We start from the raw sequence: 15,064 nt of genomic DNA, 5'->3' as shown, positions 1-15,064 counted from the left end.
ATGACTTAAGTCTGCACCTTGCACAGTTTCTGCTGCCCTCCTGCACTGCAATCTCTTGACAGTTCACACAACTAATATCTCCTCTGCCACCAAACATCAACTTATTCTGTTGAATAGTAAAAAATTCTAAAAGATGGCAATGTGTCATTAAATGTGTAAATTAAAAACAGAAGAACCCTAGTTTTGTGACAGCCAAAATACACAGGGAAAACAAAAACAAAAGAGTCTTTAAAAGGGATTTTGTATCACTGAAGTGCATTTTAAACTATACAAGGTACATTATACAGAGAGGCATAGCAAATAAATATTTGGGGTTCAGTAGTAAAGATTTTATTTAGTTCCATGTAAATTCAATTAGCTAAGTTCTTTAATACCTACAAATCACACATAATTACATTTTCATGTACCTTACAAAACCACAAGAAAGTATGACAAACTAAAAATAACATTACGATAAACTCTGCCTGTGCTGTTATTATTACTTGGTAATATTAATAGCGACTGAAGCAAGACTTCAGAGGTGAGATTTACTCTGAGGCCCAATGACAATGATTTGGAGAATTAGGTTGAAATGAGTCCAGAACCCTTGTGAGAAAGATTTTAATTCTATAAGGCAGAATCTGGCCAGACACAGGGGCCTAGCCTTGACCTCTGTCCTAGGCCCCTGGGCCAGGTGCCAGGACAAACAAGGCCATTCTGCTTCTCACCTCCAGTGGGTGCTGACCGTGGGGCTGGGCTTTGTTTACACTCATTTTTACCTCCATTTCTGTCCCCACTTCCATAAAAGACACTTCAAAATGCTGATGCTTCAGAGAATAAGAAACATTCTGAAAAGAAAAAAAACAAAAAGGCCTGCTGGCATATAAACTTCAAAAGAAAAAAAAAGTATGTAAGGTAAACCTGGTACAATAAGGAGACCTTATCTATTCCTTATCTATCGAGTAGTTGCAGTTTTTAAATAACTATAAGAACACTTGGTCTTATGTTTATAACATTACAGTGACATTAATTAACATAAAATTAATTAACATTAATTAACATAAACACTAAAATAGATAACATTTAGTTGTAGTCAAAATCACCATACCTCAGTAAAACATACTTTTTTTTTTTTTTTAAAGAAAAACTCCAATTACTCTGGGATATTCTTAATCCTTATTTTAGTAGCTGAGTGGAAGGATCTTATCCATTAAAATAAAATTCTGCCCCAAAAATAGCTAAAATGGAAACTGAAATATATGAACTATTTGTGACACTATAAAAACTACTTGTCAGAGCCAACTCAGTTTCTCATATCTCATATTTTTAATATTGACTTCAGGCCTTAAAATTTCTATTTATCTTTCTTTAAAAATATAGGTTCTATGCCAGGGAGAACATGAACATTTCCTTGGCAAGTAGCAAAACACAAGTAAATTTTCATGACAGCTGCACTGGCATAATTCATCTTAAAATATTTAAAACATCATGCAAATTTAACAGCATGGGTACTTTTATTATACAGAATTTAATAATTAACAAAAACAACTTCCATTCTCATGGCAGTTTTATAAGAGGTAAGGAAAGAAAAATATTATGATGCTCGCTCTGTGGAAAAAGAATGAGATAATGGCTGTAGCTGTGAAAGGACAAAATTTACGACAGTTGTCTGGTTGCAACTGCTATCTTCTCTCTTCATTAGCATGTTCTAGAACAAGAAACATGATACTGTACACTCACAAGGTCTTTCATTTGAAGATTTCAGAACCCTTAATAAAGGTCCATCTGCAGTAACCAGCACTACTAATCCCATTTGGATGTTTTCCGCCTCATGTAACTGTGCCCCTCACTATCAATAGCTTCATAGAGGTCCTTTTTATTCTCTTGTGTTGCATGTAGATACCCAATATATGCCATGCAAAGTGAAAGAGTTACCAATCCGAAAGCCATTACAGGTTTGTTCTGTCAAAGAAAAAAAAATTATAAAGCTTTAGTAAGACTAACAATTTGAGGAGACCAAAATATCGGTTGCACTTTCCTCCTGACATGCCACATCTTTATTACAACAGTAGCATTACCATGGCAATATTTCAATTAAAATCATTTATTCAGTTCTTTATTCAATTAGCTAAACTACTGATTCTAGAGATTATAGAAGACTCTTGCTTCTCCTCTCCAGTCTTTCTCCCATCTACACCCTGGACATCTCAGACCTCTACTCTCAGGAAGGTGACAGCTGGGAAAGGAGTGGGGCAGGAAAACTGGTCGGCACCTGGAGTTTTCAATGTGTGAAGTGGAGGAGCTGCTTAACTTCCTGGGTCCTGGGCCCAAGTCTCTCCATTTGCAAATCTCAAATTAGTTCATTTTATTAGGAAGTGAGGAATGAAGTACACATGCTATTCTTCTTGCCCAACTCATGAATAACTGGCAAAAAACCTTTTATATATTAGGCACAGAAATGATGATGATGTATACACTCTTCGCTGGGAAACTACTCCATTACCTCAAGAAATTTAGTGATTGGAACAGCTATTATGCTGTTAACCTTGATTTACTCTTGGACAATCCAAGACCCTAAGAGGCAAAGTGATGCTTTCAGGTTAACACACACACACACACACACACACACACACACACACACAGAAAAGCTGTGTTGTTGTTAAGAGACAGGATCTCACTCTGTTGCCCAGTGCAATGGTGCAATCATAGCTCACTGCAGTCTCAAACTCCTGGGCTCAAGCGATTTTCCCGCCTCAGCCTCCCAAGCTGGGACTACAGTTGTGCACACCATGCCTGGCTAATTTTTTTGTATTTTTAATAAATACAGGGTTTCACCATGTTGGCCAGCTGGTTTCAAACTCCTGACTTCAAGTGATCCGCCCACCTTGGCATGAGCCACTGTGGCCAGACTAATTTAAAATTTTTTTGTAGAGATAAGAGTCTCAGTATGTTGAACTCCTGGCCTCAAGAGATCCCTCTACCTCAGCCTCCCAAAGTACTGAGATCGCAGACATGAGTCATGATACCCAGCCAAAAAAAAAAAAAAAAGCTTTTAAATACAGGAAAGATGTTCACAACTCCAGAAAAGTATTTTGTCTATTAACTTTGTTACTCCTGAAACGATACCTGAGACCCTTTTCTTTGCATGTTCACACTCAACGAGTTGGCCTTTCTTAGGTCAATGTAAATGCACAGTAGTGATACAAATAATAGTTTCTGCTTCTGTCACCATACCTGCTGTACCACTACTGAGAAATAAAAGAAACTCTTTAACTGAGAAATGTGAGCCCCCTTTAAATTATCAGGCCCAGAGAGGCACTGGAATGAGATAGTAGTCATGTCTTGAGCTAAGTAATAATTTTGAAGCCCTTGCTATGTGGGCTCTGGACTGACACCACCAATAGCTATATATTAACCTTACAATGCCATCCACTAGACATTATAACTCATACTCTGTAGTTCAACAATGTACAATTACTAATCAATGTCATTTCTGCAAACCAATGAAAATTACTGAAAAGCAACTTTTGTACTTGCCCCCTCTCCTGACTCATCTTTTGTCTTAAAAACTCCAGCCTCTCCTTTGCTCTCCAGAGTGCTTCCCAGGGTTACTCCGAAGTGTTTCCCAGACTGCAGTCCTCAACCTTGGCCCAAATAAACTCCCTACCTATATTAATTTGCCTCAATTTCTTCCTTTAGGTGACATTTCTATTTCAAAATAAGGGTCAAACTTTTTCACTTAGATGAACACCTAAGAAAGGACACAGACTCAGAGCAGTTTAAATTTACAATTCTTGAAATGCTTTTAGCAATTAAAAGAACACATTAGTTCAAAGCTTTTAAAATATTTTACCTTGATTTAATGATCTGATTAAGTTGATCTATTTAACTTTAAAACAGTTTACATTGGTAACTATGTTACTAAAATTCTAATCAGATTCAACACACTTAAATATTTATCATATTTTATTTTAATTTGATTTTACATTTATTTTAAAATAGAATCTACATTTATTCAAAAATAAACTCAGCCAGGCATGGTGGTTCATGCCTGTAATCCCAACAATTTGGGAGGCTGAGGTGGGAGAATTGCTTAAGGCCAGGATTCAAAACCAGTTTGGGCAATATACTGACACACCATCTCTACAAAAAATTTTAAAAATGAGCCAGGCATGAAAGTGTGCACCTGTAGTCCCAGCCACTCAGAAGGCTGAGGTGCGAGGATCCCTTGAGCCCAGGGGTTTGAAGCTGCAGTGAGCTATGACTGTACCACTGCACTACAGCCTAGGTGACAGAACCTCTAATAAATAAATGAATATCATCAAATCAAATGTTTTGGAATTTTTCACAAAGTATCTGTAATATTGCTTAGATAAAAATATTACCTACAGGCTAGAATTGCAGTATGTTAAGAACAGTCAGATTTTCATTGTGGTTTCCTTGCTTAAATGGAAGGTCTTATTTACCTAATAGTACCTGATCAAACAACAAAAGTTGTCTTCAAATTAATGCAACTATTAAAATAGTACTTTAGATAGTTTGAGAAGCCAATCCATTAAAGGGAAACCATTTTTCATTATAACTCTCAAATGCCCTTAAAATATTTACTTTTATATGTGTATTTATATGTGAAACAGCATTTACAATCGTCCTTCCACCTGCTTTTATTCACAGAGAGGTCCTACTTGTCAACACAAAATTTCCATGATAAAATCAATTACAAGAAAATTAGAACTTTCTGACAGTCTGGTTGGATTAAACATAAAGTCTTATCCTGGATGTATTTCTTACAGGTTTAATGAAGAGCTCTGGATTCACGGCACGAAATAAGGTTGTTGTGCGCACCCCTCTGAGCCCTGGGCTTTGAAAGTCTTTCTCTTTGGGTGGTTCCTTTTTGAATGTTGGAGGCTCAGGTGCTGAAGACATCTTGATCAATGATGATTTATTATCTAAAAACAAAACAATATTTTTTCCCTTCATAATTGTGCTTCTCTGATAAATTTCTTTAAAAAGTAATTCTTAAATTCTTTCTTTGAATTCCAACCCAGATACATACCAAATGTCATTGTCAGTTATCTTATTACTTTGTATAATGCACTTTGTAAATGGTGCTTTAACTTTAATTTGGTAATTTTGTTCATTATTTTAATTTTCATCTCAAAATAAAAGTGGTGGGCAAAGGTTGTTTTCCTACTTTTATAGAAGACTGGAGAATTGTTTGTTGGTCTGAGTCACGTTGTATCATATGCAACCAGGACTAAAAGTAGGTGAGGCCAGTAGGTTATCTGTTCCTTTCTTTAGTTCCTTGCTTTCACTCCTCCTCACCTTTCAACAGCCCCTCCAGAACACCAACCTGAGAGAAGGACCAGCATTCCTTTGCTCATTATCTTCTCCTACAGATTCACTCCTGGCCAGTTTCCCCCACTGCTCCTCTGTCTTCCTCCACTAGCCCACACACGAACTCATTTTCCCAAGCAGTAAGGATAAGAAACTGTTTGTACTTACTCCTGCATTGTCAATCAGCAACTTTCTGGGTAGGATATGCCCTGCTATCTCCTTAATCTGAATATCCTTTTTTATCTTAGCTACTCTAAATCTATCCTATTAAATCCAAGTGTGTCTTTTGTCTTCTTGTTTTCCTAGCTGAAATGTCAGCACTTTGGGAGTATTTTTCTCTTCTAGGTATTATTAGGCAAAAGCTTATTTTATCATCTCTGCCATCTAATGCTGGGATGGGAGGTGAGGGTTGAAAGAGGGGAGGTAGAGAAAGAAAGCTTCCAAAGATGGACATAAATGACAATATAATAAAATTATTTGGGGGAAATGCTGCAATCACTGTACAGTAAATGTTATAAAATAAAAGTTAAGAGCCAAACATTCATATTTAAACACACATTGGGGCTTTTTTTTTTTTTTGAGACAGAGTCTTACTCAATTGCCTAGACTGGAATGCACGTGCAGTGGCGTGATCACAGCTCACTGCAGTCTGCAGCCTCAAACACCTAGGCTCAAGTGATCCTCCCACCTCAACCTCCCAGGTAGCTAGGACTACAGGCATGCACCACACCTGACTTTTTTTTTTTTTTTTTTTTTTGGTAGGGACAGGGTCTCGCCATGTTGCCCAGGCTGGTCTCAAACTTCTGAACAAAGCAAACCTGCCTCTGCCTCCCAAAGTGCTGGGATTACAGGCATGAGCCACCATACCTGGCCAGTATAAGTATTCATTAAGCTTACTATTTTATAGACTTTATAAAATCAATATTTTCGCAACTTCGTAGTTAAGGAGAAAACTAGGAGCTTGGCTTTTCAAAATACTTTGTGTTGCAGTAGTCACTGAATGTTCATCTGTATCACTTAATTGGGTACGCACCTCAAGAGGAACATCTGCTTGAAGAAAAAGGAATGTTCTAAGCACTTTCTACACTTGCAAAGGCTTCAGAAATGTTCACTGTTGCTGGTTCCATCACTTATTCCTCATGCATATCATGATTATCATTGTTGCCTTCTTCATCGTTACCACCGTGGCTTTCTTGTTCAATTTTTACTTCAGTTAGCACTCCTGTAGCAACTTCAGGATTTGCTAACTTGGGAAATAGTTAAATTGCTATCTGTAGCCACACAGTTTTCAAAATCAAACTGGTTTGAGACATCAACGACAGTAGCAGTTGAGTGCTAAATTGGTTCAAATACCACATTTGGTTGCAGTCTTCTTACAGGAAGACCTCAGGCGATTCCACAGGAATCATAACTGTGTTTCGCTAACATTTCATGATTACAGATAACTTTATAGATCACCAAGTCCCTGCAATCATGTCAATGGCTTATTCATGTTGCTTTTCTCCATTTTTTTCTTCATGCTCTACATTTAGAAAGAGTTGTTCCAACAACTGCTTTCAGAAGTGAGCTTTCATTGTGCCAACTGTACCCTGATCCAATGGCTGCAGAATGGCTGTGTAGTTCAATGGGAAAAACTCAACCCCTACATGATCCAAGTGTGGGAGTATGTTGTGGGCAGAGCAACTGTCTATCGGCAAGAGCATACTGTGTATTGCTCCTTGCATTCCCTTGTCAATCTTTAACAGCCATTCAGTAACACATTTCTCATTATTCAGGCATGTGTATTGGCTTGGTAATCAAGGGGGAACATTTCTGAAGCACTGAGAGTTAGCTGACTTGCCAAAGACAATTGTTCCAGAATGCATTACAGTAGCATACACCAATCATCAATCTGTTTATTTCCTTTGCAGAGTCTACCTTTGGCATGAAGCATATGCTAAGGTAACAAGAACACCTGTTTCATCAGCATTTAAAACACCATTCAGGCTGGGCGGGGTGGCTCACACCTGTAATCCCACTATTTTGGGAGGAAGAGGTAGTAGGACTGCTTGAACCCAGGAGTCTGAGACCAGCCTGGGCAACACAGCTAGACCCTGTATCCAAAAACAAACGAACAAACAAACAAGCCATTGAAGCTGTAACCAGCAATTCTTGTTTTTGTTTTTAAATTTCTCCTGCATGTAAGTTAATAACTTTCTCTACTGAAAGTGTTTTCTTCACTACAGGCAACTTGTGAAACAATTCCAGAATATGCCCAAAGTTTGTTCAGGCAGCCCGCACTTGCTTGAAACTCACCATGCCTGATAAGCTCTGGATGTTTGTCCCCTCTAAATCTCAAGTTGAATTGTAATCCCCAGTGTTGAAGGTGGAGCCTGGTGGGAGGCATTTGGATCACGGGAGCAGATCCCTCATCAATGGCTTGGTGCCATCCTTGTGGTAATGAGCGAGTTCTTACTCTATGAGTTCATGTGAGATCTGGTTGTTTACGTGTGACACTTCTTCCCCTCCCTCTTGCTGCCTGTCTCACCATGTGACGTGCCTGCTCCCACTTAATCTTCCACCACAACTGAAAGCTTCCTGAAGCCCTCACCAGGGGCAGATGCTGGTACCATGCTTTCTGTACGGCCTGCTGAACCGTGAGCCAATTAAACCTCTTTGCTTTATAAACTACCCAGCATCAGGTATTTCTTTATAGTGATGCAAGAAGAGACTAACGCAATTCCTAACGTTGGCAAAAATCCAATGCTTTCTACAGCAGTTACATGCCCATTTCTTGCACGAACCTGATATCATGCAAAAACAGTGATAAAAAGGACCTCACATTCACTTTTGCTTTAGTCCCAGAATCCCTTTTTAAACTTTCTCTCCAATCTTGGTTCAATCTTTCAAAAATGTGAACAATGTTGGGGTAGTGGTGTTAAATTCCTTTGCTATTTCTCCTTTGTTGTGGCAGCAATCTACTGCTTCCACTACCATCATTTTTTTCTTCTAATGAGCACTGCTGGTGTTTCATTTTTCTTCTCTTAGCCATGATGGTGTTTATAAAGGTATTTAGAATTTAAGTAACAAATGTTGGCCACCAGGTGCCTATAACAGGTGTCAGTGATGTTTCTCCCTGTGCTAAAAACTTGTTTGACTATAAATGTGGGTGCTATAGTTTGGATATTTGTCTCCCAAACCTCATGTTGAAATCTGATTTCCAATGTCGGAGGTGAGGCCTAGTGGGAGGTGTTTGGGTCATGGGGGTGGATCCCTCATGAATAGATTAATACCCTCCCTGGGGGAGGGTGGGGAGCAAGTGAGTTCTCACTCTGTTATTCTCCTGGAGAGCTGGTTGTTAAAAAAAGCCTAGTACCTCCCCTCTCTTTCTTGCTTCCTCTCTTACCATGTGATTTCTGCACATGCCAGATCACCATCACCTTCCACCATGAGTGGAGGCAACCTGAGCCCCTCACCAGAAACAGAGGCTGACACCATGCTTCCTGTACAGCCTGCAGAACCATGAACCAAATAAACTTCTTTTCTTCATAAATTGCCCAGCCTCAGTATTCCTTTATAGCAACACAAATGGGCTAAGATAGCAAAAGAAAATGCAAAATGAAGCCGTCATTAAAGTGGAAGCAGTATTATAGTCTGTCAACAGCCAAACCTATAAGGAACATTAGGAAGAAAATAGTTAGCCCATGGCCATGTTATTAGGGCTGAATCTCAGCCTCAGAGTGTGCCACTAGATGAAACTGAGGCATTAGATAAAAATACTACAAAGGCCTGAAAAAGCAAATATACAAAGGTAAAAGTCGTTGTAACCAGAAACTGACATAAACAGCATTTTTCCATTTATTATTGGAAAACAGCTGTGTGTATTTAAAACAAAGATAGCCTATAGAAAACAGATGTTCATTGGGAAGAAAAACAAGGTAATGGAAAAGATGGGTATAGAAGTTCATATTGCAGAGCACAGAAGGGTCCTCAGAACACAGTTTATTACATACACTTTGTGTGGATGATAATGTGCCAGGAATTGAGGATGATGAACTCACTCCACACCTGATGTCCAAAATTATAAAAAATTATGTTACATATAATTATATATTAATTATAACATGTGTAATTTATTAACATAATTATATATTAAACAATAATGTATTGTAACATACAATTTACATGATATATTATTACTCTACTCCTGGGGTATATAAAATTATATACTGTATACAATTTTGGACTTCAGGTGTGGAGTGAGTTAATCATCCCCTCAGGGAGGGCATTAATCTATTCACAAGGGATCTGCTGTCATTTATATATACATATGGGGGGAGGAGGGGGGAGAAAGAGAAAGAGAGAGACTAGTTACAGCTAACAAAAATGTCACTATTTTAAAATTAAATGGATGCACTGATGCTGAGTGTTATGAAATTCAACCTATATGAAATATGTCTGTAAAAAACTATATAGTTATATAGCGTTCTAATGCTAATTGTGATGACTTAATTTTAGTTGTAAGATTGCTTATCTCCTTTTTTCCTTAGCAGAACCTATATTTCCTTTATAATGAATCAGGGTAGTATTTGTTAATACTGCAACTCCCAGACACTCACATTCACCTTAATAATTCACTGTTTATTAAACTCTTTGCTAGAAATGACAAATAATATTTTGACTGGAAACTCACATGTATATTTTAAAAGATTTAATATACCACAATTTCCACTGTTATTGACTTTCTGGAAAGTATGAGAGTAACATTTTCTATTATTTATCATTCTTTTATTAGAAGTGGGATAAAACAGATCAGTTTTTATTATTTTTATTTTTTTATTATTATACTTTAAGTTTTAGGGTACATGTGCACAATGTGCAGGTTAGTTACATATGTATACATCTGCCATGCTGGTGTGCTGCACCCATTAACTCGTCATTTAGCATTAGGTATATCTCCTAACACTATCCCTCCCCCCTCCCCCCACCCCACAACAGTCCCCAGAGTGTGATGTTCCCCTTCCTGTGTCCATGTGTTCTCACTGTTCAACTTCCATCTATGAGTGAGAACATGCGGTGTTTGGTTTTTTGTCCTTGCGATAGTTTACTGAGAATGATGATTTCCAATTTCATCCATGTCCCTACAAAGGACATGAACTCATCCTTTTTTACGGCTGCATAGTATTCCATGGTGTATATGTGCCACATTTTCTTAATGCACTCTATCATTGTTGGACATTTGGGTTGGTTCCAAGTCTTTGCTATTGTGAATAGTGCCGCAATAAACATACGTGTGCATGTGTCCTTACAGCAGCATGATTTATAGTCCTTTGGGTATATATCCAGTAATAGGATGGCTGGGTCAAATGGTATTTCTAGTTCTAGATCCCTGAGGAATCCCCACATTGACTTCCACAATGGTTGAACTAGTTTACAGTCCCACCAACAGTGTAAAAGTGTTCCTATTTCTCCACATCCTCTCCAGCACCTGTTGTTTCCTGACTTTTTAATGATCACCATTCTAACTGGTGTGAGATGGTATTTCATTGTGGTTTTGATTTGCATTTCTCTGATGGCCAGTGATGATGAGCATTTTTTCATGTGTCTGTTGGCTGCATAAATGTCTTCTTTTGAGAAGTGTCTGTTCATATCCTTCGTCCACTTTTTGATGGGGTTGTTTGTTTTTTTCTTGTAAATTTGTTCGAGTTCATTGTAGATTCTGGATATTAGCCCTTTGTCAGATGAGTAGGTTGAGAAAATTTTCTCCCATTTTGTAGGTTGCCTGTTCACTCTGATGGTAGTTTCTTTTGCTGTGCAGAAGCTCTTGACTTTAATTAGATCCCATTTGTCAATTTTGGCTTTTGTTGCCATTGCTTTTGGTGTTTTAGACATGAAGTCCTTGCCCACACCTATGTCCTGAATGGTAATGCCTAGGTTTTCTTCTAGGGTTTTTATGGTTTTAGGCCTAACGTTTAAGTCTTTAATCCATCTTGAATTGATTTTTGTATAAGGTGTAAGGAAGGGATCCAGTTTCAGCTTTCTACATATGGCTAGCCAGTTTTCCCAGCACCATTTATTAAATAGGGAATCCTTTCCCCATTTCTTGTTTTTGTCAGGTTTGTCAAAGATCAGATAGTTGTAGATATGTGGCGTTATTTCTGAGGGCTCTGTTCTGTTCCATTGATCTATATCTCTGTTTTGGTACCAGTACCATGCAAAACAGCTCAGTTTTATTGCTGCTTCTCCTTTATGAGCCACAGTCACTGATGATACAACAGTTCTCCCAAAATTGCATGAACTTATTTACACCATCGATCAAACTAACACTTTTTAACAACCATCTATACTTTGTTAAAAAAAATTCAGATTACTGAGACCAGAAAGGGTCTTAGCAGCCAAGAATTTGTTATATATAACTATTTTAAAAACAACAACAAAAACAAAAAAAAAACCTTTTCTACATATGAGAAAATTCTTCTGTATTTGTTCACATGCCAGCCCACAGAGCTGTACAAGTATGGCCGAAGAATAAATTCAAGATGTGCCAGTTGAATAAATAAAACAGGTACAATGCAAAACCTTAGTCATTTCTTCACAGATGTGTAAATTGTTTTGGGGAAAACAAATCTGTATTTTACCAAGTAAACTTTTAATCCTGAAGTTTAAGTTGACTAGCTATTTTCAAGTACAAAACTAATACAAGTTCCAATTTTAAAAGCTGCGGAACTAATCATAAGGTCAAGGCATGGCAATAACTTACTCTGACATTACCACTCACCTAAGACAAAACCAGTTAATATCTAGCACACTTCCATCAGAACTTTCTTAGTCTTCCCACTAGTTTCTCCACCTTCTTCTCTTACTTTCTGTTTCCACTGCAGCTGTCACTCATTTACTTACATATGATATTGACCAATCTCCAGTTATTATCACTTTGAAGATCTATTTATTTTTAAGCTGGATTTAAAAACCTCATTTACTGTGTTAAAACAGTAATGACATAAAACATACATACACACATATTAGCAGGGATGCTGGGAACCTGGCATTACACTGCTCTTGGCTAAGTAATTTTGTGATTAATTTGTGTGCGGGCCTACCTGCAAAATAATTAATCAGGCATGCCTGGCTGTGCAATCTGCGCCACTCTTATTTCTTCTTCATTTTTCCATCACCCACTTCTTGTTCCCTTTTCTATGCATGATTAAGAAACTGTTATTTATCTTTTCTTTAAAAAAATGGAGGAGAGTAGAACATTTCACAGCTGCCTGTAAAAAAGGTCTAAACTAAGGGGTATTTACTTCATTCGTTTCTCCCTGGTAAAATGTTCTTTACCTTTTTCTTCTGTCCATCCTCCTGTGACGGAAGCGTGCAATGGAAAAAGGAAGAAGCAAAGATAAAGGGCTGCCCGTTTACCCAACTCCATGAGAATCATTTACATCTCAAAGCGTAAGAATAGTAAGCCCCTGAAATTAATAACACACAATGTGAGAGGCTGTACAGATGGTCCTACACCAAGAGTCAGGACTAGTCATTTTTGAATGATTTTCCCTCCTTTAGTAAAATTCTTGCTCAGGGAATTATTCCAGAATACATGACTACCTATTAATATATTGTACATGCAAATTAGACTAAGATATAAAGAATATAAGAATTACTTTAAGGGAAACACTTAATCTTCAAATATACATTTTAGAAATAAGCACCTCAATAGAAGACAAAACAAAATGACCAGAATCATAAAATGTTAACGAGCAGGAACCTTATTAATAATGAAAGCCTTTCCTTTAAAAGACAGAGAATTATAAAATGGGCAAAATATTTTCATGAAAGTATAATACACTTTTTTATAGTTTTACATGCCACATTATCTTAATACTTAAGAAACTAACTTGAAGTTTGGGGCAGAAAACCTTAAAAATAATTTAAATTAGTTTAAACAAGTTTGGGATAGAATCAGAGAACTTCATGGCTTGCGGGGAAACGTAGCATAACCTCAAATTCTCACTTTGCTACTTAAAAGCTGTGTGTCTTTAAGTGACAACTCTGATTCTCAGTTTCCACCTTTATAAAAGGGGCAATACTATCTATTGCATAGATAGGTACTAAATGTGTGCATTAATTAAGATAACACATTTTAAAGGATGCAGATGTTCAATGAATGGTAGCTACTTTCATACTCACCATTTAGTCTAACTCCCCCTTCTAAACCCCTTTCTGAGAAACCCAGACCCAAGGAGATGTCTTTACCAGGAGGGTGCGATCATCTAGGTCTCCCAATTTCCAGCCCACCAATATTTCACCACCTCACCCCATCTTACTCTTAAATTGATAAAAGGCCTTTGCATGTATATTACAATATTTAAGAAACAAAATTATAATCACTTAAGTTTTAAAAATTGATTATATATATGTTGTTTTCAAGGTAAAATATACTTTCTAAAAAAGTATCTTTCCTGCCGGGCGGGATGCCTCACGCCTGTAATCCCAGCACTCTGGGAGGCCGAAGCGGGTGCATCGCTTGAGGTCAGGATCACTTGAGGTCAGGAGTTTGAAATCAGCGTGGCCAATATGGTGAAACTCCGTCTCTACTAAAAATACAAAAATTAGCCGGGTGTGGTGGCGCAGGCCTGTAATCCCAGCTCCTCGGGAGCCTGAGGCAGGAGAATCGCCTGAACCCAGGAGGTGAAGGTTGCGGTGAGCCGAGATCGCGCCACTGCATTCCAGCCTGGGCGACAGAGCGAAACTGTCTAAAAACAAAACAAAACAAAGCAAAAGTATCTTTCCACCTCTTGGATGTAGTACTGTCCCTGAAAAAAGGGGAAAGGCTTTGCTGGCAACAGCCTGAGGACTGACAATCTGAGTCTTATCCAGCTTCCCCCAATGTCATGGACTACTGTTCGCGGCGGAAGGCTTACTCAAAGACAGACGCATTGGAAGCCTCCAAAAGAAACTTCATTCAGTTAAGTTCTACACATTGTGTTGCAGGGCTGAAAAAGCACGAGTGTCCGCACTATGACAAAAGAAAAGCGGCGTCTCCTGAAAACACCACCATGTTCCCCTATGAGTCTGGTGAGCCAGGACACTAAGAAACTGCAGGAAACGAGAGAGTTCTCGGGGTGGGGGTGTCCATGGATGAAGCACCGAACAGACTGTCCGGAGCCCGCAAGGTGAGTACGGGAAATGGGCTCTGTGGGGCCAGAGAGCTCCACCAAGACTTGGGGTGCGGGTACAGGGAGTCCATGGAGAGGCAAAGATTTCGGCTGCCCGAGAGGACGCTCCCTCCCTGGGAGGGAGGCCGGCAGGGCAGCCGGGAAGGACAGAGACTGGAGCGTGATGGTGCGGCCGCACCGTCCCCTCTAGGCCGGCGCCCAGCCACTCAACACCACCGAAGCCGCCGCTTACCTTTCGCGGGGTCACCTCCTCTCCGCGCCCGAGACGCCCCGCCCCGCTTCACCGCCCCGCCTGCTAGAGAGAGCGGCGGAGCGCGCCCGGCCCGGCGCCACAGCGTCCCCTGTCTTCCGGAGGCTGCGGCGCAGCGGCGCGGGGCTGCGGGGACCCACCCAGCGCTAGCCCTTACGGCTCTGAGGACCTCGCGCCCGTCCTTGGGGTCTGCGGGCTGGAGTGTGCAAGGGACGTTTTTGCTTTCTTCCCTTTTTGACCTTTAGTTTTCCACCTCCCAACTTCAAATTACCTTCCAGTTCGGTGTGTATGTTTGTATAAATAAAAGAAGACATCTCCTAGAAGTATGTTTATTTCATGAAAGTGG

The 15,064-nt window shown here is 39.1% G+C and overlaps 1 protein-coding gene across 7 annotated transcripts; it reads right to left on the bottom strand.

The window, feature by feature from the left end:
• Nucleotides 1-307: 307 nt before the first annotated feature.
• On the bottom strand, nucleotides 308-14,788 carry SMIM8 (small integral membrane protein 8). 7 transcript variants are annotated; one of them, XR_010140187.1, is made up of 5 exons: nucleotides 14,701-14,746; nucleotides 12,631-12,651; nucleotides 4,771-4,928; nucleotides 1,720-1,941; nucleotides 308-827 (listed from the first exon to the last, which is right to left on the bottom strand). XR_010140187.1 is itself a non-coding variant. In XM_054556724.2 (4 exons), the coding sequence occupies exons 3-4, from the start codon at nucleotides 4,903-4,905 to the stop codon at nucleotides 1,783-1,785; spliced, it is 294 nt and encodes a 97-aa protein (XP_054412699.2). In that variant the 5' UTR covers nucleotides 4,906-4,928; nucleotides 12,631-12,651; nucleotides 14,701-14,756; the 3' UTR covers nucleotides 308-1,782.
• Nucleotides 14,789-15,064: the final 276 nt, after the last annotated feature.

The sequence above is a fragment of the Pongo abelii genome, chromosome 5, assembly GCF_028885655.2.
Source record: "Pongo abelii isolate AG06213 chromosome 5, NHGRI_mPonAbe1-v2.0_pri, whole genome shotgun sequence".
Taxonomy (NCBI): Eukaryota; Metazoa; Chordata; class Mammalia; order Primates; family Hominidae; genus Pongo; species Pongo abelii.
The sequence above is the reverse complement of the archived record's forward strand: the minus strand, read 5'-3'. Positions and strand labels throughout refer to the sequence as shown.

What these genes read in the sequence shown, in the direction of transcription:
- SMIM8 (XM_063724602.1), bottom strand. Translation starts at nt 12,730, where the DNA reads ATGATTCTCATGGAGTTGGGTAAACGGGCAGCCCTTTATCTTTGCTTC. An exon ending in AGGATGGACAGAAGAAAAAG is followed by an intron (nt 4,929 to 12,630) that starts GTAAAGAACATT and finishes TTTTGTTTTTAG; the next exon opens with ATAATAAATCATCATTGATC. An exon ending in CAGAGCTCTTCATTAAACCT is followed by an intron (nt 1,942 to 4,770) that starts GTAAGAAATACA and finishes TTTCTTTGACAG; the next exon opens with AACAAACCTGTAATGGCTTT.